Genomic DNA, 24828 nt, shown 5'->3' with positions numbered 1-24828 from the left:
CAACATTCAGTTACAGGCATAGCGCCACCATAGCGCAATGACTTTGACATATTCCTCCTATATTTATCACTTTAAATGCATATTGCCCACAGTTAGCTGTTTTCCTAAAGCCACCGGGTGGCGGTGAGCCCCGGTGCGAGGGCCCTTTCATCACTGCTTTAATAGGAATGCTTCTTTTTCATGAGAAGAAAATGTCTAAGCTATAAGTCTGTCAGTGATAGCACTGCTAACTAATGCTGTAAACATTTGTTTCACAACAATGAACTTGTGTCTGTCTCATTTAATTGCATTATATGGTTTTGTGCGTGGTTGATGCTGATGTTGTTTTGCAACTGATTTCCCCTCAGCAATCAATAAAAATAGCTGTCTATCTTTTTAATACTTAATTATTTTATATAAAAAGCTACAGACATTAGGCAGATCATGGGCGAGGAATTTTTAGGCATGCTGTGAAGCCTTAACTATGTTAAAATTGTGTCATGTTGGTTTTATAAAACAGCCTCAGCAATGTTCAGTAAAAAAACATATTGGAATTTAAAAAAAAAAGCTGCACCTAATAATATAGTTTATTAGACTGTAATGTTATTTTTAATAATCCATTTCATATTTTATAATTCAACTTGTATCATAAGAGCGGCCTTGAAGATGAGAGGCTCTATGAGCACACCATTCATTAGCTCACAATTTTTTCAGCCATTAACAGTTTTTAGATTGCATAATATTTAACAGTTAAGCAGTTTATGGTGCTGGAGATCCAGTGAGAGATTTAAATCCCAGTGTAAACAGAAGTACAATGCCATCTGTAGATTAGGGAGGGATTTGCTCTTCTAAGCCCTAGTAACACAGCGACTGACCCTTGCAGCCTGGGGCAAGTTCAAACTCAAACCGGTGTGCACCGTTTTGCTACGGTTTCCGGTTTGAACGACATGTTTCCTGGAAACGGTGTGCAACGGTGTGCAACAGGGTTCGAGATACCTTTTCTCTTGTTTGGTGGGTGTGTCAAAAATGCAAGCCCAATCAGCAGCAACCTGTATATAAACCACACGGTATTAAAGAAAAAGCTGCACAATGTAATTAACATAAAAATGTATTTTAAAAAAGAGAGCAAGTATATTGTTTGCACATGTTTATTTACATTAAAGGGAAAAATAACTAAAATAATAGGAGCACAAGTATAGATCTGGTTCTTTAAGTCTGTCTAAATATCATTTAGTAATTGCAATGTCTTCTGGTCCATATCCTTTAGGAAAGTGTGCTAAATACTGATTAATGTAACATAAAAATACTATACATATTTATATATTTTGCTATTGTATTATGAAGTGACACTTTCATAAACTTTTCTATACCCCTCTGATTATATAATGGTAAATATTACAATATCACAGCACAACAACAGTGATCAGCTATAATGATAAGCCTAATACTCACAATAAAAATAATAAGGTCATATAGATCATAACAGAGTCTCAGAGGTAAGAAGTGGATTATCCTTCACCTGAAATGTTTGTCTTTTCATCCTGAAATGCGAGGCAAATGTTGGATCACAAATATTAGGAACCACTGTTTCCACAAATCTTTTCACTGGATTGGGATGTTCTCTTTTATTCTGGACGGCAAGGACAGTGACTGTAACATTGAGTGTATTTTTCAGTGTTAAACACATATTTATACCGATTTCATCTGGCTCCGAAAATTCCTCAAAAACAACACAAAGAATGGCCTTCTCAGCTGCCATAGTTGCAATCTTGCGTCATCAGAACAGGGTGTTCAATGCACCACCGTTTCCATTTATAGTTCACCCAAAAGTGAAAATTTGCTGAAAATTAACTCACCTTCAGGCCATCAGTCTGAAGTTGTGTAGATTACTTGTGGATTATTGTGATGATTTTATCAGCTGTTTGGGGTCTCATTCTGACGGCACCCATTCACTGCAAAGGATCCACTGGTGTGCATGTGATGTGATGCTAAAATTCTCCAAATCTGTTGACATCTGATGAAGAAACAGAGTTGTCACAAATTTTCATATTTGGGTGAACTATTCCTTTAACATGTAAAACAGTCCACATCAAGAGTCACATGTGAGTGATTGGTGCCTCATTTTGACCAATTTCCCACTTAGTTGTAGGGGCTTTGTGGTTGCTCATTTGCTGTTTTAAATGTTTTCGTGCTTGTGCTATTTTCATTGAATCAGTAACAGCAGCCATTATTCTCTCCCAACATGTCAGTTTCAGACTCTGCAAATTTAATTTAGCATTTGCAATGACAATTAATTTAGCTGATTTTTGCCTTGCAGGTGACAAAATGTCCAAAAAACTATGTGCCTTATTGGTGCACAAATATAGCACATTACATCCAGCTCTTGACAGTCAGTGTGATAAACATGACAAACACCTGGCAAAATGCACATGCACATGACCGACACCAAAGCGGGAATGAAATGCTCTTATAGGACTGAATCTGTGCTCTGTTGTATCAAAATGCGTCCAGCTCTCAAGATTAAATTTACCTTGGAACAAAGTCATTTTAGAGCGCTGCCTCCTGAGGCATTTGTCTCTGTCAACATAATATCATTTTGTGTAATGACTCAGCAGAAGGAATCCAGAGTTGGACTGACAGAGTCCCACCTTGCCAAGAGCTCAAACAATCACATCTGTGTTCAGAATGTAAATTGTAGGGAATGGAGCTCAAGCACACACTCACTTTTCTGCAAGGTTAAAGGACTGTTTATGTTCTAAAGATTTAATAATATATTTACTGAAGCTAATCTTACAAGGAGTTACAGTACAAGAGCACATTTTGAACTTACTGAATTATTATTATTAATAATATTAATATTATTTTTAAAATACAGCCATTTTGAGAACCAGAATTGGCTTGAATCAGCCACAGGCCGAAAAGAAAAAAGGTAATTAGAACTTTTTTCATGTGATTTCTCGTGATTTCTGCCTTAGAATTGAGAGATATACAGTAAGCCTAAACTTAGAATTACGGGATATACATTTAGAATTGTGAAATATAATCTTACAATTCTAAACTCGCATGTCCGAATTGTGAGATAGAAATTCTGAATTTAAATCATGCAAAACTGACTAATTTCCTCAGAATTGCGAATTTATATCTTGGCTGTTTTGCTTGTAAAATTATTTTATCACATTTGAATCTAAAGATGCTTTTTGGTGCAACTGCAGCATTTAGCAGCACAGGCCCAGTATTTATCCCACCTGAAAAAGTAGTTTCACCTCAGAAGGATGGTTTAGACAACTTTACTTTTTGATTTATTTTTAAATAAACCTGTAGAATAGATATTGTTTTTGGAAAAGTCAAAGTATTCATTTTTACTGATTATTATGAATAATCAATAGCACAGAGAAAACAACAGCAAAACTCTACCACATGTGAGGGTATTGCATCATGTCTGTGTAACGCTGTAATCTCATTCTGTGTCAGGACAGTTTAATAATTAATTAAAACAAGTGTGTCTGCTCAAGGGTGGAAAGGTCTTGCAATGAATATCCTAAGCAGGTCTCAGACAATCCCATAGTGTCTCAGATATCACAGAACTTTCACTTCAGCTTTTCACTTACTCCATAACCATGTGGACACACAATTGATTTTAAAGAAAAGAACAATTGCATTCTGACTTGAGAACTAATCTTGTGGTTTCATAATGTCTTGTTTTCTTTGGAGTTCATCTTGTACATTTTGTATTCCTCAAGCCAAGTGCAAACTACAAGACTAGTCACTCTTTTATGTTGTAAATATGTTGCCTGAAAAATCAAACTGCTGCCCACGTCTCAACCCTAATTTTTCAGCTTTGTATCTTGTTCTGTGTAAATGGAAAAACAACCAAGCTTTTCTTTCAAGTTGTTTGTTTACGTGTCAGGAATCAATCTAGCTTAGCTGGACATGTCTGAGAAATTTGCAGATAATAGCTAGGCCTATTTTAGGAAAGAGAACGATCTCTATTCTGTGTTTAGTTGTGCAAAGCACACACCGACATGACACAAAACAAATTTTTTTTCAAATATGCACAGGGAAACAATGTTAGGTTTAGCTGTAAAATCTTACAGGCTTACAACCGATGAAACATCCAGAAAACAAGTCTCACTTAAATGATTTTGTATGCGAGGGGACTGCAATTTGTCAGCAAACATAACTCAAACACGACAGGAGAATTAAAACTATTGAATCATTTAGGTTAGTATTTTCTGTAGGCTATTTAGAATGGAAGACTTAGCGAATTAGCGATTCAGTGTACAGGTAGGTCAATGAATCGTATCTCGGTTTTAAACAGAGTTGGGCAGATGTGAATTGGTATATACAGTAATAAGCCAACTTTATTTGTGCACAAGCCACAGTAAATTTACTGATAAATCCTTATCAGATCAGAGATGGCCTTTTACCAACATGAGAATCATTTTCAACTTAGCAATCATCTGTCTGTTTCAAATCAGAACAAGAGATGCCCATTACATGAGTCAATAAATCTTCCGAGTCGATTCTTTTAATTGCATTCAGTAAGGGTCCGAATCCTTTCGCGTTTTAATTTAAATCATTCGCCACATGTGCTGAATCGTTCGGAGCACGTTCTCACACAGTAAAACAGCACGGTACTAAACACAGACACAAACAGAGCACTGAGCATAATGGATATTTACCTAGGATCCATGGAAACTATCCTATCATTTGCCAGCGATGAACTTTATTCTTTAAATATTTGCACTTTAATGATGTCAGCAGCTCTGCACTCCAGGTAGGCTACATTTCCCAGTGAAAAACACTTTTAACTAGGTTACCTTGAATCCTTAATTGTGCTTGTAGGCTGTATGCGCTACTATATTTTATTGGCTTAATGGCGCCATGACATCAAGTCTGTTTGCACCTGTCTCTCAAACATACTTAATTGCTTTAGCAATTTTATATCACTGAGCATTGTAGCAATTTATAAGTTTTAGCAACAGTTAAACTAAACTCTTGTTGACACAGGATGATTATAGAGTGGAATATTTATATCTTTGAAGATACATTTTTGAGTTCATGCTGAGAACTGACTTTTGATTGCACATCTTGTCAAATCTAAGAACACTTTGAGACGTTTAGATGTTTTCTGAATCCGGGGATGTGAAATCACTGGGGTCTTTTTCTGAGGGGAAATATCTAAGAAGAAGAGTTTTTATTTGATTTCCATTGCTATAGAAGAACTGAGATAAATATATATCCTTTGTAGGTTTTTTTTTTTTTTAACTGATCTTAAGGGTATGTAGAATGAAAAAGTTCACATGCTTGAATTTCTTTATCTGGCAAAACTATAAGGATATAAATGGAAAGTCTTGCATGATGTCATTAGGTTTACATAGGTCTAGATGAACATACTCCATCTATCGTGTGTTTGTAGAATCAGCTGTATTTATGAGGGGTTTTATTTGTTAATGTGCATGAGCAAATCATCCCCTGTGCTTTGATTTATTGATTATATGGCAGGCAGTGAACAGAGGACAACAGCAGCCTGTGATGAGAACTGAACCTCTGTAATGAGTGTAAACACAGCGTTCAGAATCAACAGCAGGGCTGTTTACACGTCTGCAGCAGTTGTTAGGGGAATTTCCATAATCACGTTGTGTTTCTGCAGGCTTCATTTGACCCATGTTAGTCCCTGGAGTTATTGTCAGGTTTAAAGAGTTTCTGTAAGAATCAGGTAAAGGATGATGAGAGCGCGGTGGAGGATGAGTCACCCCGCTGCAGACGCAGTGATTAAGACCACAGAAAGCCTTCCAACACGCATAATTTGTTTGTTTCTGTGCGGGTGATTGTGGGAGGAGAATGAGGATGAATCAGAATTTGCTTTGTAATATTGTACATCTTTGTTCCATTTAAGCACTTGTTTTAGGGTGGTAAACAGCTCCTATGAAAAAGTACTATGGTGTTCAGACATTTACAAAGGAAATTGTTAAATACCATGGTGGGTTGTATGACCAAAATCTTCATTTTACACAATAGTTATTGTTTCAATAGCTTTATAGAACTGTCACATCATGTCATGAGAAATCAGATTTATTTATTTTTTGTTATATTTTCAGATAGAGTTTAAATATGTATTTAGAAAATATATAAATATAATTTGTTTATATAACTTATAGGAAGAAATTCATCAAGGATACCTTAAATTGAACAAAAATGTTATAACTGCAAAAATGTTTTCCAGCAAATCAGCATATTAAAATTATTTCTGAAGGATCATGTGATACTGAAGACTGGAGTAATGGCTGCTGAAAATTAACAATATTATTTTTACTGTATTTGTTAAAACAATAGAGTAAATTCGAGTTTGATGAGCGTAAGAATCATCTTTTTTAAAACATTAAAAATACATTTTTATATCTATGTTGACACTATTAAATAACTGAATGAAACAGAAAATATTTTAAATTGTAATATTAACATTTTTGTTGTATTTTTGATCAAATACAGTAAATGAAGCATTGATTAACACAAGAAACTTAAAAAAGTTTAAAAATACATATTTATACATTTTTATCTCTCTCTCTCTCTCTCTCTCTCTCTCTCTCTCTCTCTATATATATATATATATATATATATATATAATAAATATATTTTTTTTTTCATTAGTGAAAGGAACACTTTATATACTGTAAATGCTTAGTTGTACTATTATATAGTTTGAGAAGCATAGTCTTAGGGGAAAAAATCACATCAAACTTTTCTTTTTACACTTGAGTCAGTGGGCCACAATTCCCAACGGGGAAAAAAAGGACAAGCCATCAGAGTGCCAGTGAGGTGCTGCCCACGTCTCCCCAGTCGCCATATTGTTTATCTTGTTCTTCATGTTCTGTACAAGAAAATGACCACAAGCCCTCCTTCCTGCTGTTTGTTGATGTCAAGAACTCTTGCATTGCTTTGTGTGTGAGTTTGTAAAAGAACAATGGGACTTTTGGGATGGCTGTCAGCCTAGTCTGTAGTTAGTTGTGTATACTGCAAGTCTTTAAATGTACTCAAGGCGACCTGCTTCTGTTCTGTAGAGTTTACTGGGCCATCCATTTTAATGTAAATAGCACCATTTTCTCAACAAGCTTGCCACTGCCCTCTGAAACCACACACACAGTCCATGGTACTTTATTTTGGAGCGATGAAAGGCTTTTGATGAAATCACTCTCAATCTGTTGAACGCTTAGACCAGAGGAATGACTCACTGCTGAGAAGAGGAAATACAATAAAATGAAATAACCTTCTGAACGTGCCACGTTTTCCTCAGCACAGACCTCTGCTTCCACTGCTGCTGTGGGTTTATGACATAAAACGCTGAATAAAGAACTGATTTTTTTTAATACCTGCTGCAGGTACCGCCGCTTTTATGATCACAACTCTTTCTTCAACAGGCCCTGTCTGTATTTTTTCACATCTCCTCCCACACGTGTCTTAGATGTGTTGGGTTAAAAATAGACTAGATTAAACCAGCAAGTGAAGATCAGAGTGTGAAAGTCAGAGTGGAATACCGAACAGGAGAAATCTCATGATTCAGTGCTTTTCATCAATGCCATCTTTCTGTGTTTTCCCAGAACTCCACAAAACACAGCTCTTAAAATAGACCAATGTTTTGCGTGTCTGTGGACTTGGACATTAAAAGGAATACAACAACAAAGCATTGACACAATTACACACATACATTTTACTGTTCAATGACTGCTTGTCCCCATTTGACACTGTGTGTATAAAAAAATAAAATAAAAAATAGTTTGCTCCCTTCAGTCACAACTGTCTTTAAGATCCGTTCCTTTGCTGAATGTCCAATTTCTGTTCTTGAAAAACTTTGGCAATTTAATTAAAATTTTTTGTCTTTATTTTTAAATGATCCATAATTTTCCCCAATTTTTGGTTTAGTTATATTTTAGTATTTGACTTTTATGAATTGTTTTTTTTTATTACAATCAAACCAATCTTGTCTTTTATTTTATTTTTTATTTTTTTTTTACCATATGCAGCTGTAGCAATACTAGCATTGAACCTCATTCACAACTCAGAACTTGTAACTGTAAAACTGTATTTTCAAAGCTTTCTAGAAGGAGAATGTGCAATTGCTCCTTTGACTCACAAAATGTGCTGCCAAGGAGAGTTGAGGTGTTGGAGTTGAGCACATCTCCAGAAGCCAAAGAGCAAATTCATGTACTTTTTTTCTGTCTGCTCCCAAAACATTGGCTTTTGCACTTATAAACTCTCCCAAACTCTTCCAAGTAAATATTTCTTTCGGCAGGTTTATTTTTGTATCGGCACATACTGTACCTTAGACTTGGCCAAAAAAAAAAAAAAAAAAAAAAAACATAACTTTTCTACTGGTATTACCCAGTACAAAAAAGATATGTCCTTCGAATACATGCTGACGTCATGGCACGCTAGTATGAGTAATGCCACAGTACCTTTTTGTAAGTTTGTTCCTCATTTTCTCTGTCATTCTCGGTCCATCACAGTCAAAGCTGTGTTTTTGTCATGTTGGAGCAGAACAGTCACTCCCTCTCATTATGATACGTTTAAGGTCCTGCACATTAATGATTACATTCACCGCTGCTGCTGTAACCTTTGTGTTAAAGAGTACCTGTAGCCTGCAGGCCACATCACTTATGCATGCATCCAATCAGGTGTACAGATAAAAAGATCCTGCTTCTCCTACGCTCTTTAGATGTACAAGCCACTTTTATCCATAGACGTGTATATGAAAACCTCTTCAAATTAAAGGTTTTTTTTTTTTTTCTCTTTCTCAAAAAGTCTAGGGATGATGGAAGCATGGAGAAAGCACATCTTTTTGTTTGCATTTGGCTAGTATAACAGACTTTAACCTCCTTTTCATTATGCCCATCATCCAAAGTTCAAATATTTCAATGCATCCAAAGCTCAAATCCAATCCAAAAACTCAATGCAGCTCCCATACTACTCTCCACTGGAAATGAATGACTTCCGTTCTGTTGTTTGTTAAAGATAGTAAGCCAGCATCACTTGCAAAATTAAACGTATAATATCATCACGTGACTTTAATGTGGCATACTACTTTTTGTAATATTTATCTTTACATACTATTTACGCACTTTAAAACTATTTACATCAGGGGTCAGCAACCTTTTCGGCATGAAGTGCAATTTTTAATTTTTATGGTTAACCACTGTGCCAACACCCCCCTATTTTTTAAATGCATTCTATATTTATACAGTGCATACACATTTTTAAATTTAATGATAAAAAAGCAATAGGCCTATTTGATTTTCATGCAAATAGTTTCTGAAGATTTTTTCCAAATTGTTTTTTTAAACTTCAAAAATTTCTTGAATAACAGATACACAATGTGACCATACTGAACACCACTGTGTGTGTGTGTGTGAGAGAGAGAGAGAGAGAGAGAGAGAGAGAGAGGCTAATGCATTAAAACCGTTCAGTTTAACCACCGTTCTATATTACACCGTTCGCGCACACAGAGATCTGAGATTGCGCTGTGCCAAAAGTAACATTCAGAAGCTCAGAAACTTGTTGTCAGCACTACTTTTATTAATCGATACTGAATCGCTACATTATATTTATCAGCAACGAGGGGGGTAAAATTGCTGTTTTAAGTAACTAAACTCAGCTGTATTGTTTGTAGAGAGAGAGACAGACGCAGACAATTTATACGTCTCTCTCTCTCTCTCTCTCTCAAAATGGACATATTTTAGAACATTTTGCATCACTGGATATAGCTGTCAGTCATTTAACACTTCTATCGTAAAATGTATCATTAAAAGTTGACTAATATTAAATGATTTGCACCTTTATCTTACCTCGCTCTCTGTAATGTTAAGCTGAAGCTTCATACTCTGCTTCTGTGAATGGTAAACCCCGCCTACTTTGATTTGATTGGCCATCTCAGTCATTTTGACACTGACGAAAGCTGTTAGACTACTGAGGGTTTGATCTGAAATGCACAGTCAAATTTGGAACAATCAAAATATTTTATACAAAAATAGAACTTTATTTTTTGATCAGTGGTTTAAAAACGGATTATTTTTAGTTTGTCAGCTATTTAACAATAAAGGTTTACTAATGACTTATGCAGAATTTCTTTCAGAATACAATATGCCAGTTACTCCCAAAGAATTCGCCATAGTAATGGCAGCTATACCATCAGGAATCTGTATGCTTTTTAAAAATTACACTCAATCTACTACTATAACTACCGCTTTCCCTGAGCCAATAGACACTCCAATAAATGAAATATGTTTTTCAGGAAAAAAAGATAGAAACAATAAAGTTAGATCCCTGTTTATTGAAAACATTACCTCGATATCTCCTGCAATCTTTTACTGGAATAATTTATTTAAAATTTTAAAATGGAAAAAGATTTGGTCCTTACAACAAAAATATTTTCTCACCAATAAAGTAAAAGAAGTGTATTTTAAAATAATTAACTAAATTTACCCTGTTAAATATTTTATGATTAAATATAAAACCAATATTGATACAAGATGCTAATTTTGTCAAGTTCACACAGAAACTGTCTATCATTTATTTTGGTCTTGTTTCTATACTGAACATTTATGGAAAGATATTGAAACATTTATTAAAGATAATATCCAACAAGATTTATTGGTTACTTTTAAAGATATTATTTTTGGACACTTTGATTCTGATTCTAATAAAAACAAAGCCTGTTTTATTATAAATTTAATTTATTTTCTTGGCAAATTCTATATCCATAAATGTAAATTCACCAACAATAAACCAATTTTTCTTGTTTTTTTGAAAGAATTTAAAATGTACCTTAATATTATTTCATCCTCTCTAAATTAGAAAGCGAGAAGAACAACCTCAATTTGTAATGATATTAAGTTGTATACTATAATTGAATTATAAATTAATATCTTACCCTCAGGTTTTTTTTTCTTCTTTTCTTTTGTATGTTTTGTATATGTTCAGATGACATTGTACATATTGCTGATACGTTGTGTACTCTATACAAAGTTGTATATCTTAAATGTCATCTTTGTGATGTTTGCATTCATAATAATAAAAAAAAAAAAGAATAAAATAAAAAAAAAAAGATCTGAAATGCACAGTATTCTACAAGTATTGTCTTGAAAGGCCATGCAGTGTTGACAACACTTTTTAATTTCACCCAATTAACAGATGTAGAAGACTGCAAACTCTCCCTTCTGTCTTAGATGGAGTACAGCTTACGCTCGGCAAACATCTCACAACATTTAACCAGTGTGATAATGAATTATTCATCAACTCCCAGAAACTTATTAAACTAAGCCTTTAATGAGAGCGTTTAAGATCATTAAGCTCAATGTACTTCAGTCAGGCATTAATTAGCCAGTTTGTTCTTTATCCTCTGGTCACTTTTAGTATCCGTAGATGTGTCCAAAATAATATTTTTGTGTTTATTATTTCTTTATACAGGGTATTTGTCTTTTATATGTGGTTAAAAAATGAACCTACGCTAATAGTTTTTCTAGTTCAGCAGCTCTTTTTATGAATCTTTTATTAATGTGGGATTTTTTTTGTTTTTGTTTTTTGGGGACATAATCTGTGTTGTTTTAGGCTCAGGTCACCTTCACATATCTGCTCTTAATATCCTTTCTGTGTCTGGTTGCTTTCTCAGGTTTTTCCCAGAAGGAAACCTTTGAGTCAGAGGCCAACGTCCTGCCAACATGTTCAGCACCAAAAGGTCAGAGTGACACAGTGGTTTGTTGCCTATTTTTGTGAACTTTTTTCAAAATGTACAGTGTCTTGGAGGGCTAGACTTTCTTTACTTCACATTTTAATCATTGTAGATGATAATTGACTCTCAATTAATGTAAAGTCATTAACTTGAGTTTGTATTACATTTTTGCTGCCAATTTCTGAATGTAAATGTGTAGGGCTCACCTCACCCACATTTTTGTCAATAATTTTTTTCATAATTTCTTATCCTTTCAACATGTAAAATAATAAGTAATGGATATTTTGAAGTCATAGTTCTTTGTACTAAATAACATATTGTAGGTTGCAGTTCCTCACCGGTCTGAAGATATTCTTCACTGAAGCTAAGTGGCAAAAATGTATCATTTTGAATCATTTTGAGCACATTTTATAGCTTTCCGAGACCTCAATTTTGTATAATTGTTACACGAAGTTTCCTGTGAATTATATATGTACATATCATTTTCCTAGGCTGGATTTTTATTTTTGATATTTTTGATAAATGACACATTGCATTTAACTATTTCATTCAAGCATATATTTCCTTTGAATGCATTTCCATTGTAGCCGTGTTTTCAGAGTGTCAAAAGCCAGGTTTGACTCATCTAACTGAATATGATTACGCCTCTTGTGGGTCATTGTGCAGACACACACGCTAAGTTTGACGCCACAAAAAAACATAATTGGTAGCTTGTGAAAGTAAAGAAGCCAACTGGGACGCACAAAATTGACAAAAGCTGCGCTGAGAGCCTGTGACCTCAGGAAATCACATTGTTATTGTGCACAAGATTTCTCCCTATGCTTGTCATGAGTGCCAGAGTATGTTGTTGAATACACGGTACAGATTTGAGCCTACTTACTAATTAAAACCGAGTATATTAGTCATAAGAGCAAATTTCTCAAGTGATGATTCTCATGAGATGTTCATTTGGCTTTCTAGATGTGGTTTTGTACAATGATCACAGCATTCTCAGAAAAACATGATTTTCAGGTTCTAGTTCAATTTGCCCATTAGTACTGTACATATGAGTTTATGCTTTTGGTTTTTAGCTTCTGTAACACATTCTGACTGGTTCATAATTTTTGGCAGCAATAAATATAAGAGCAAGAGTAAAGAAGGATTCAGTTGGACACATTTTGTTTGCATGCAAAAATCCACCTTTTCCTATCCTCTAATATTTTCTGTGATTTATGGTTGTTATTATTTATAGTTATTGTCCTTTTGCCTTTTTTTCTAGGGATGTAACAATTCACTCTACTTCACTCAGGACAAAATGCTGCACATTTCTTTGTTAAATTTAAATATAACACTATAATAATATACTAATAAAGAACTTGCATATTATTGCTCTTTTGTTGATTTTGATTGCTTCTATTGTCCTCATTTATAAGTCGCTTTGGATAAAAGCATCAGCTAAATGACAAAATTTAAATGTAAATAACAAAACTAAATTGAAATTTTAAAACAGCCCCAAATCAAATAAATAACATAAATAAAATAAATCTCTTCATATAAACAAAATAAGGCTTTGTCTGTGCTCTTTTTAATTAAAATTAGAGGCAACCACTGCATTTTAATCATGATCCAAACAAAGATGCTGCATACATGCAACATGAGTAGTTTTTAATCTAAATTAGATTGTACAGTATAATTTCAAAATTTGAAGCAAAAACAGAATGGTTTGACTTCAGTTTTGTGAAACTATACATAAAAATATCTGCATGAAACAGCAGACGAGCTGAATGAGACGCAGATTCACTCTCTGCCAGCAAGTGGTGCTTAAAGCATTTCTTTAGTTTCCGCTGTAAACAAAGCAGCACTGCACTTATGAACTTTAATATGCATTATACATGCAGGATGAAAAGAAAAAATAACATCTAAACTATTCTAAAGACAGTAAGTTCCCCTCAGACATGCATTCATATAAACTCCTACCCCTAAATTAATCGCGATTTGTTTATCATCTCAAATTATTTGAATCATCACATATTTGATTCTCATCACATATTTGATTTTCAACCAGCTTGAGGTTAATCGTTACATCTAGGGGTGCACGATAAATATCGGCTGATAATTAATGCATGTCATCAGTAAAGCCGGTTCTCTAATCAGCTGTTAACTGACAAGCTGCGCAAATCCACGTTCATTATCAGCGTGGATTTGCGCAGCTTGTCAGTTAACAGCTGATTAGAGAACCGGCTTTACTGATGACATGTTAGTCAGTTAACAACAGCTCTGTGTAGTAACAGCTGCTCTGTGAAATCACGCACCTGATGGAATTTACCGCTGATTAGAGAACTGGCTTTACTGACAAGATGCGCATTAATTATCGGCCGATATTTATCGTGCACCCCATAGTTACATCCCTTCTTTTGTCCCACTCATTTTCCATTCCTTTAACCACTAGTAGTGAAAGCTTGTTGTTTTTGTAGAAATCAAGCATAGTGTTAGTTCTGGCAGTTCTCGTTAGTCAAGCTCGCATCAGCTGATCTAAGTCTACCTATAGGAATGTGATGCCGATCTCAGCATTCATGTACTGTACAGGTCCTGTGGTATTATCAGCAGCTTTTGCATTGCTCGATAGCTAATGACACTTCTCCATCCCCAACTCCTCCTCTCGTTCAGTCAAGATTTGGCCTTCTGATTCTCTTTTGAATCAGGCTAATTTCTAAAATCTGTACATTAAATTATTGCATATTAATGATCTCTGCAATACATTCATGTCAGTTCTGTTCTTTCATCCATGCTAGGCTGCATGTATATGCTGGGAGTTCTTGCCCAGAACAGAACCATACCGCCAATCCAAACTGTATGCTAATTGTCAATCATCTTGGATGATAGTGGTTCTAACTGCCTGAGTGGCAAGTGACCATTTAAAACCATTGCGAAGAAATGTGAAAAATGTAGGACAGGGACTTGGTTTTAAGATTTTGAGATAGATTTTGGACATTTTGTGGGTGTGACATTTCGATTAAACATTATAAGGTCACATTAAGAATTGTTCACAGTAGGATCAAAGACATGCATTTAGAAAAAATATAGGGTGAATTTTAATTTCATGCCAGCTTTAAATAAGAAAACATTTCCATTTTAACAGCTCCCAAGTTTTAGCTTGTAAATCCTTACCACTCGTATTTTTTTTACCACTCGTTTTCTTTCCACATACTTGGTAAATGCATTTCCATTGTTTGTTTTTTTTTTTGGTATCTTGGTATTTCTATCCAGCATCTTTCTGCAACATCCCAAAATTTTTATAAACAATATATGGCAGGAAATCCGGATAATGACCCTAATACTGAAATGACAACACTTTCCGACACTTTTAAGGGTAACACACATGATCACATGGTTTAAAACCAATCTGCATCCACTATAGAGCTCTTTTATTGTTTGGGTTTGGGTTCTCATCAGCAGTTTAATGTCTCATGTTTACATGCACTTGTTAAACTGTAACGTGAACACAGCTAAATTGAATCCATCTTCGCTGGGATTGTTTATTAAATGCTTTACAGTTGGAGCAGCTCATTAAAAATGTTGCCCAGCCATCAGTCTTCTCGGGAAAAATGAACAGTATGTGTCTTTGAGGTCGCAGTAATGCGTATGCGCCCAGGGCGGCAGATAAGGCTTCCTCTAATTAAACTTACCAGTGTTTACATTCCAAAATGAGCTCAGGCAGTAAGAGCTAAACCCTTCCACCGATGCCCCAGGCACAGGACTCATTACGCAGTCATCACATTGCGGTCACCGGAATCATCTTGACCTCCTGTAGCTACAGTGTTAAAATCCAGCAAATATTTAGCTGACTCTGGGTAATAGAAAGAAGTTTCACCCTCCAGGTTGGTTTTGAAACAAATCACATTATAGTTTAATTTAGTTCAGTATCCTTATGTGATTCCTGTGCACTGACTGAAGTAGACACCAATGACTTCCTGCTGAAGCAGGAAGCTGCCTTCTTAGGATGCGGAGACTGAGATGTCACGTACAGGGTTTTAATTGCTGTCGGTGAGTGCTGTCCCGATATTAAAGCAGTATTGACTTGGACTCTTGAGCTACAGCGAACAGGAGACAGACAGATTTGGTGTGATGCTGTGGATGTCATATTTTCAGTCTGAATGACATTATAAGAATGGAATTAGATCGTAGTGTCACAGAGAGTCTTCTTTTTTTTGTGGAAAAAAAAAAAAAACGTTGGAGGTGATTAATTTGACACAAAGATGTCAGCAGGCAACTTGCTCCATCATTTACCTTGCTTGTGGGGGAAAAAATGCCCATACAAATTGAATGAAATTAAAAATCTTTACAGTATTTGAAACAAAAATGTAAAAATATCCATTAAAATAGGAAACAATGTACTTTATTAATATGAAGGAATTTTGTAAAATTATGATTTATTTATTTTAGTGTTTTCAAATGATTAATTGCAATTAATCGCATCCAAAATAAAAGTTTGTTTACGTTACATGTGTGTAATGTGTATCTTTATTATGTATATATAAATACACCCACACATTATATTTTGAAATTATTTTTATATTTATACATTTATATTTTATGTATAAATATATTTAATATATAAACAACATTTTTCTTGATTATATATATATACATATGCGATTAATCTTTTTTTTTTTTAAGCTGGAGTTTTACCTGCATTTTCAATTTTGGACCTCATTGCTTGTGTTGTGTTCACTTGTTATTCATATGAATTGACTTGTAGCATTTAAACAATTTGTTTGAATTTTTTTTGTTTTGTAGTTTATATTTATTTATAGACAAACTTTGTGTTTTCTCCAGTTATCGGCTTTAACATAAAAATAATTATCAGTTTACTGGTATCAGCCAGAATTTAGATTTCAGTGCATCCCTAAACTTTACCATCTTCTTTGATTACTTGCTTATTGCTGGTGCTCCTTCTAGCCCTGCTGCTGTTGTCAGAAGCAAAATTGATGTAAGACAAATCACAAATGTGACGTTGACTGCAGCAATCAACACCACGCTGTTCCCATGTGTAATATGGGCACAAATCAAACTCCCTAACCTTGCCAAATAGAACACTGACACCAATGACCCATACTTGATCAGTTGCAACTTGCAAATGCAGAAGACGTTCTTCTTCGGAGAGCAGGAGGCACAAAGTGATATTCAGTCCTCTTCAAAGGCACAATGATCTAATCAGGGCAGAATGACCTACAAATGCACAGATATCCTGATTGTCATTGGGAATGCTTTGCAATTCTGAGATGAAATGGTGGAGATGTGAGGAGCTCAACCGATTACTGTCCCCTGCTGTTCTCTTTCCTGAGGGTGATTTTGATTGGTGTTCCGTTCATTAGCATAAAGGGGAGGTGTTTGTGAGTTCTTCTGAGTGTGTTTGTCAGATTACAGAAGATGCGTGCAATCACTGAAAGCTGATTTTGGTTGTGTGCTGTGCACTCAGTGTCCAGAATTAACACTGGGCAAGTGACAAATGCAAGTAACAATTGGCTTTGACAGGTAAATGAAATAAAGGCCTATAACTTTATTAGGAATTGCAGCATTAGATGGTTTAAGTTGAATTGTAAGAACTGTAGTCTGCCCTTGAGACATGTAAGAGATTTCCTCCAGAATTTCCTGTGGTGTGTGTATTATTCCTTACATAAAGCCACCAAAATGAAAATATGAGAGGAAAATCACAATTTCTCTTCACGTATTTGTGACAGATGAAGATTCATCTTGTGCATTACATTGCGAGTGACTCAGTGAGTAATCTGGGCTGTTTGTCATAAAAGGCGAAAAATGGCTGAATATTTTTGTTGTCATAGAAACAAAAAAATTATTTTATTTAAAATAATGCAAAATACACTTTCACGGTAAGTTGTCAGGTGAGAGAAAGAGAACATCTGCAGTCTGATCAAATCCAGAATAACAAAGATTGGCAGGTTTTAGCCAGTTTTAATATTGTCGATTTTTTTTTTCTTTTCTGCAGAAACACTATGGAGGACTTAAAAACAAAACAAACAAACAAAAAAAATAACAGGCATATTATGTATTTATTTGATTTAACGGACAGCAGCAACTTCACATTCACTTTCCTGATGGTGAATAGTATGCACTGAATCAGCTCTTAAAAAAGACATGATGCCCACGATGTGAGCTTTTGTCTTGTTAATCTGTTGAGCCTAACATGAACATACACCCTTCAGCTGTTGATATGTGTGATTGACGACACCACTGGCAGCTGAACGTGCTTGTCTGATCTGTTTGTTTATAATGTGTTTGCTTCTGTCCTGTCTGTTCAGTGTGTCTTCTCAACAATTTAGGGTCCTTGCTGACGCACATTGAGTCATCTATTTGCGTTTTCTAGTTGCTGTGGCTTAGGGATACATGCAGTTGAGATTAAACTATGAAACTATGATTAAACTATGAGAACATTTTGCATAATCACTCCAATCAATTCTAGCTTAATTGGAGATGATGCACAATAAAAATGCACAAGTGACATTTCACCTTTTTTTTTTTTTTTTGGTCATATCAAGCAGAACCAAGGGGCAGTCGTGATTTGTGTAAAAAATTACAACCATTTTCACACAATAAATGGTTTGTTTTTAGGTTTTACAGTAATTTTTTTTTAAGTATTATTATTATTATTATTCCATAGAAGTGGTATGTGTTTTCATTAGTTAACAGGCAACCACAACTGCATTTACATCTTTAGGGCAGAGCGGTGGGTTTTTACACGCTCCTGCTGCAATTCCCTGACCTATATTAAAATCTCTAAGACCAGAGTGAATTTATTTAAAGCTCTAGAGAGGAATGAGGGAGGGATGGTATCATTTGGCTGCAGAAAATTAAGTTCTCAGACACTCAAAAAATATAGGATAATTCTGATTTGCTGTAAAGTGATCTGTAGAGTGCCTACTAATCAAATCATTTTTTCAGAGTGAATCATTGTCACACTTGATACGAATGCTTTTCCGAAAGGTAGATTTATTTTTAAGATTCTTCTTTTATTTAATTTCCAAAGCAAGATGACATCTATATTTTTCCCAAGTAACGGAAATCACAGAATGCACTGCAACAAAAATCAATTCAAAATGGTGGACAAAGTGCTAGTTAGTGAAATAATTAATATTTTTTTAAATGCTGAATTAAAAATACTTCAGGCTAATTAAAATATATTATCTTACCAAATTGTTGTGAGCGCTGTGTATTTTTTTCTGGTTAGAGTATGTTAGTGAGATGTTAATGCCAAACTTCATTGCAATCAATTGTGAGTGAAGTCTACCGTGTGCTTCGCATGAGCAGCTCTGTTTGTTGACCTGAGGAGTTGCTGTTTTTTTTTAGTGTCCCAAATCTGTTAGGTTCCATTTCATTTAAGATGCCTGTGTAGGCGGTAGACATCAAGACATCTCACTGCTTTTCAAACCAGAGCCATTGACCCAAAAAAACTCTGTAGATAGTGAGTTGAATCTGTTTTATATGACTATTTGCATTAGGTTTGCATTATAACATCCATTTACCAGCATGCTGCTCACCGTTTATTAAGGAGTCTAGCTTCCCTCCGTGTCTGTTTCAGAGCTAGGATACGGTTGTTTTTTCTCCATAGCTGAATGCTGAAGCATTTTTTTATGCCCCAGTATATGAAGCCCCATTTTTATGGGATTATTTTTTTAGGCCACGACTTTAACTTCAAAGAGACTCTGATCATTGCCAGGGGTTATTCCAAAACACTGTTTTCCATTGGAATACTTTTCCACATATTCCCTTTCTGAATGTACTATAATTTATCACTGCTCCACCTCTCTGTGTTAATATTTGCACTTTTCTTTTAAAGTGTTTTTAATTGGCACCAACTATTGGTTTTGTACACCTTTTGTTTCAGATAGACAGTATATATCACATTTACATGATATTCCAAGGTACTATAAAGAATACCGCTATATTACAATAGCACAAACATGGTGCACAGATTGTGTTTAGAAATCTTTTGTTGTTTATCTTTTTTGTCTTTATCATAAGTTTATCTGTGACATGACTTTTTACAGTATATACAATTATCTCTTCATTTATCTTTTAATTAATGTTTTGCGAGGACAGAATTTTGCTTTGTCATTTGTTGTAGTTGAATTCTGGCATCTGTTTGGGCAGTATTGGAGTCAGGGCCATCCTTAGCTGATGTGGGGCCCGGTGTGAGAGCAGGGCCCCCTCGGTCCATTCGTGATGGTGTTCCAGGGTTGCTCTGATTGCAGCGGGTGTTGTGTTGTGTGTGCCATGATCATGTATTGAAATAAGCTGACAAGAAGCCCTGCATCCTCACATTAACACTTCATTTAATGTGTAATTGTATTTCTTACTTAAAACAGCAATTGCTTTCAAGGTTGTTTATTGTGTCATTTACTCACCTTCATGTTGTTCCTTTGCTGTTATTTCTTTCTGTGAAAGCACTGTCTTCATAGGGTGAGTAAAAAAAGACACAAAACATTTTTTTTTTCAAGTGAACTATTCCTTTAGATTATCAGAAAGAGCTGTAGATATAGAATCATGCCAGTTTTTGTATTTACAGCCACGGTTGCTGAACAGAATACATCAATCTTGTGAGTATATTTTCAGCAGACATGACAGGCCGTTTTAAAATGTGTTTCTTCAGAGCTTGTGTCAGCAGTTTTCTTTCCCCTCTCATACTTCCAGTATCAAATCATTTCAGAACTTACACTAGACGCTTGATTAGAACTCTTTAAATGACCTAACCCAGTCACAGGCTTGAACTCCCTCTGCATTTCTCTGCCATACAAACATTTGCTGACGAGGCATAAATGCACTGATGGGATGTTCTGTCACTGTCGTTTCACATCTGAGCGAGGCACTGATCCACATTCATTTGAATTAGGGACATGTTTTGTGTTTTGCAGCTCTCTGATGCAGATGTTTGTCTGAGGAATGGACAGACAAAAATAAAATGAGATCAAAGCCTATTGAGAAAAACTAGTATGAAATATTTGCTTCTCACATGTCATCCATAGTTTTGGATGCATGCAGTGCTTTCTTTTCTTACGAATTTGGCCATAAAAACATACCTCAGAAGGTAACCTTTTGAAACAAACTTCATATTGAGCACACCTGTGATGCTTGGCAAGGCAATCTACGTAGGCAGCTCACTAGGTTTTTGGAACTGAGCATCTGATGTGTGGGGAAAAGGATGTGGAGGTCAGTGACTGTGATTCGCAACTTGCCTTTTAGCAAAAGCTTCTCCAAAGCAGCTTAAAGCACTTTAAATGAGTCTCAGCCCATTTGACCCCAGAGAGTCATGACAGATATTGCTCAGATTGCACTCAAGTCTATCGTCATTAGTTTACGTATGTTCTGATGTTCTTATGCACTGTTTGTTTACTGTTGCTGCTTCATGTAGGGCAGGCTATCATTTAAGAAGTAATTTTAGTTGTATGGCTGTGAAAAATGGTTATGAAAACCCAAATTATATTATGAGTAGGGATGCACGATAAATATCGCACAATATTAATGCGCATCTCTTCAGTAAAGCCGGTTCTGTAATCAGCGGTAAATCTCTACACATGCGTGCTTTCACATGGAGCAGCATTTACTATATTACTATACTATATTTACTATACTATTACCACGATCATATTTTGCGCAGGTTTTGCACAGCTTGTCAGTGAACAATGGCCTGATATTTATCATGCATCCCTAATTATGAGAATTTTTGTTGCAAGACAACTCTTTGTAATATAATATTTTTATGTTTTTTAAAAGAAGAACATAAAGCTCTTAAGGCTGCATTTATTTGATAAAACATACAGTAAATACAGTAATATTGACGGGTTTTTTTTCAGTTTAATTTTTTTTTGTTTGTTTTTTTATATAGTTTAAAATATAATTTATTCCTGTGATGCAAAGCTGAATTTTTAGCATCATTACTCCAGTCTTCAGTGTCACATGATCCTTCAGAAATCATTCTAATATGCTAATTTGCTGCTCAAGAAACATTTATGACTATTATCAATGTTGAAAACAGTTGTGTTGCTTCATATTTTGGTGGAAACCATTTTTTTCCCAGGATTATGTGATTAATAGAAAGTTCAAGAGCAGCATTTATTTTAAATCGAAATCTTTTGTTTCATCATAAATAGTGATGTCAAACAAATCGCGATTAAAATTGCATTTACAATAAAAGTTTTTGTTTGCATAATATATATGTGTGTACTGTGTATATAAAATATGTTGTTTATATATAAAATATTTATTTATATTTTATATAAATTATATGACTATAAATATAGACATGTAAATATATATACTGTATATAGTATGTGTATTTATATATACATAATAAATATACACAGAACACACACATATTATGCAAACAAATACATTTATTTTGTATGCGGTTAATCGTGATTAATTGTTTGACAGCACTAATTATGAATGTCTTTATTGTCAGTTTTGATCAATTTAATGCAGCCATGCTGGGTAAAAGGATTCATTTCTGTAAAAATAAATCATACTGACCCCAAACATTTAAATGGTAGTGCAAATATAATAATTTTTTTTTTTATTATAAATGAACAAAAAAATTGTAAGACTCCTCAATGTTTTGAGAAGTGTTTCTGAAGCAGCAAGGTGCTTCTCTGACTGTCCCTCCAGCTGTGGATAGAGGATGAGGAGCATCTCTCAGACAGCTGGAGATGTTTCACATAGAGCAGGACGTGTGGGGCTGTTTCCTGTAACCCCAGGAGCCTCTGCAGGAGACCAGAGCGCCTGATTCATTTTCCTGTTAGCATTGCTGTGAGTCTGAACACACGCTTCAGGTCCTATGAACAAAGGCACTGGTTTTCACTGCATTGATAGTGATTTGGGACACACAAAGTTACAAGCTATGCAACAATGGGCAAAAATCTTAAAAGTCATGTATTTGGAGTTTAAAGAGGTTGTACATTTCCCCCTCAGGTCCACTTTTTTTTTTACGAAAACAGTCAATTTATTTTCTACCCTTTCACTGATTCTCTTTTGTTTTTTTTGTTTTTTTTTGCAGCTGAGCCATTCAGACTTCATTATAAACACCGTTTTCATGTATGAATTGAGTAATGATGCTTTGCTGCGCTCACACACAGACAGCAGATTTGATGTGAAGTTCAGCATAATTTTTAATTGTCCCATCAATTATGAACAGCCTCTTTGCAAGTTGGATTTCATTCTTTTGTGGAAATATGAGTCTGTTTTAAAGTTCAGTTTCGATATGTGTACTTTTTGGTCTGGAGAGAAAGTTTTTAGTTTTCAAAGATTAAGTGAGTTTTCAGTACAGTTAAGTTCAGTAACTTAAGTAACTCCGATCATGTCACGTCTTTTTTATGCACCTTTCATGTCCTGGCATCAGACCGAGAAGCCTTACGTGTCTGTGGCAAATGTCAGTGTCACATCATGAATAAACCGTCCCTATGAGCCCCACAATGTCCTCCAGCTGCACTGAAGCATCTCTCAATGATTCCTGACAGAGCTGCACACTGCTGGGACGATAAAACATTTATATTTGTTGTTTTCTTTCAAGTCACTCTCGCCCTGATTCTACACAGCTTGATGCAACCTCAGTGGCAATCCACCACACTACTTGTTTGAAGACTACAGAGACTGAAAGATATGTAAAATAGTTCTGCTAACATTGGTGAGAAAAATAGTAAAATAGTAATAATAAAAAAAATACTTTAGACAGCTCAATTTTTATGTATAAGATAATTTATTTATGTACAAAATAACAATATTTTTTAAATTAAATTTTTTTTAATATTCATATCTAATTTAGACAACTTTACAGTTCAAAATGTGTCTATAAAAATCATTAAAAATAAAAATATATTTAATGTTTATAAAATGTTTATTTAATGATTATCTAACTGAATTTAGACAAATTTACAGCTCAGAGGTTTTTTAATGAAATAATAATTTATTCAAAATAATTACATTTTTATAAAAAAATATTGAAACATAAGATAATAATTAAGTCTGTTAACTAAAATATGAGCTTAACATTTAGTTATTTATTATGAATACATTTTCTTTTATTTTAATTGACTTTATGCAGCAAGTGCTGTTGACTATTTATAAATTGTATTGAACCAGAAACATTTTTATCATTAAAAACATTTCACACTTCACCTTTAACATTTATTCAACCTAGAATGTTCCCTTAATGTGAGTGCACAAGCAAATAAACAGCTTTAGTCTAATTTAACAACATTTCACAAATCATTAAATATACACATAACTGTAAGTTCACCCATACAGGTCTGAAACTGAAACATTTTGCTTCTGCGTTTGTCAGAGATTTGTTTCTGTAATTAGAAGTCTCAATTATAGATAGCACTTATCACCTACACTAAATGCTCGTACTGCCCTTTAAATGTGCTCTAATGAGTTTTATTCATCCTTCAAAGTCACTGATAATATTGATCAGAACCAGTGGTGGTTTAATAACGGTCCACAAACAGTCCGCTTCTCTTGTACGCTTGTGTTTATAATCTAAGGTCAGCGCTGTCCGTTGTATACAGATGATAATATGACTCCTAGATTAGGGAAGAATGAAATGCGAGGAGATGAGCTGAAAATCGAACGACATTCGTCTCTAAACTCAGCAGCACTTCTTCAGGGACACAGCTGGTAGTTAATTGTCTCTTATGTAATACGTGAGACCACGTGTTCGATGCCATTTAGATGTGTAAATACGTGGTGATTGTTCAATGCATGCTATAGATTTGACATAAATGGGTCATATTATGAGGAATAATTTTTTCCTTTATCTTTTTAATAAAAAAAGACCTTGAGGTCCTATGAAACTAAGAAGAAAGGAAAAAACGCTCTTTATACAGCTGCAACAGGTGAGTACATAACCATATTATTGTATGGACCCATTTTTTTCTCCATTATATGTCATTTTAAAACTCTTTAAACTTTTAGTACTCTTCTGTGAAACATGAAAGAAGATATTTTGAGATTCGGAAATGGGCCCCAATGTTGTTCTTCAAAAAATCTCCTTTTGTATTCCACAGAAGAAAGAAAGTCACACAGGTTTGAAACAGCATGAAGGTTAGTAAATGATGACACAATTTTGGTTGGACTAT

General features: G+C 34.7%; 1 protein-coding gene across 1 annotated transcript in view; it reads left to right on the top strand.

Moving 5' to 3' along the window:
- LOC109055979 (oxidation resistance protein 1-like) overlaps positions 1-24828 on the top strand; it is a 141295-nt gene that overhangs the window by 5152 nt on the left and 111315 nt on the right. The window contains exon 2 of the mRNA XM_042741593.1: positions 11642-11707. Coding sequence (XP_042597527.1) covers positions 11691-11707 — 17 coding nt within the window. The 5' untranslated portion in view covers positions 11642-11690. The remainder of the gene's footprint in view (positions 1-11641; positions 11708-24828) is intronic.

This window comes from Cyprinus carpio, chromosome B16 (genome assembly GCF_018340385.1).
Source record: "Cyprinus carpio isolate SPL01 chromosome B16, ASM1834038v1, whole genome shotgun sequence".
NCBI classification, from domain to species: Eukaryota; Metazoa; Chordata; class Actinopteri; order Cypriniformes; family Cyprinidae; genus Cyprinus; species Cyprinus carpio.
The sequence above is the reverse complement of the archived record's forward strand: the minus strand, read 5'-3'. Positions and strand labels throughout refer to the sequence as shown.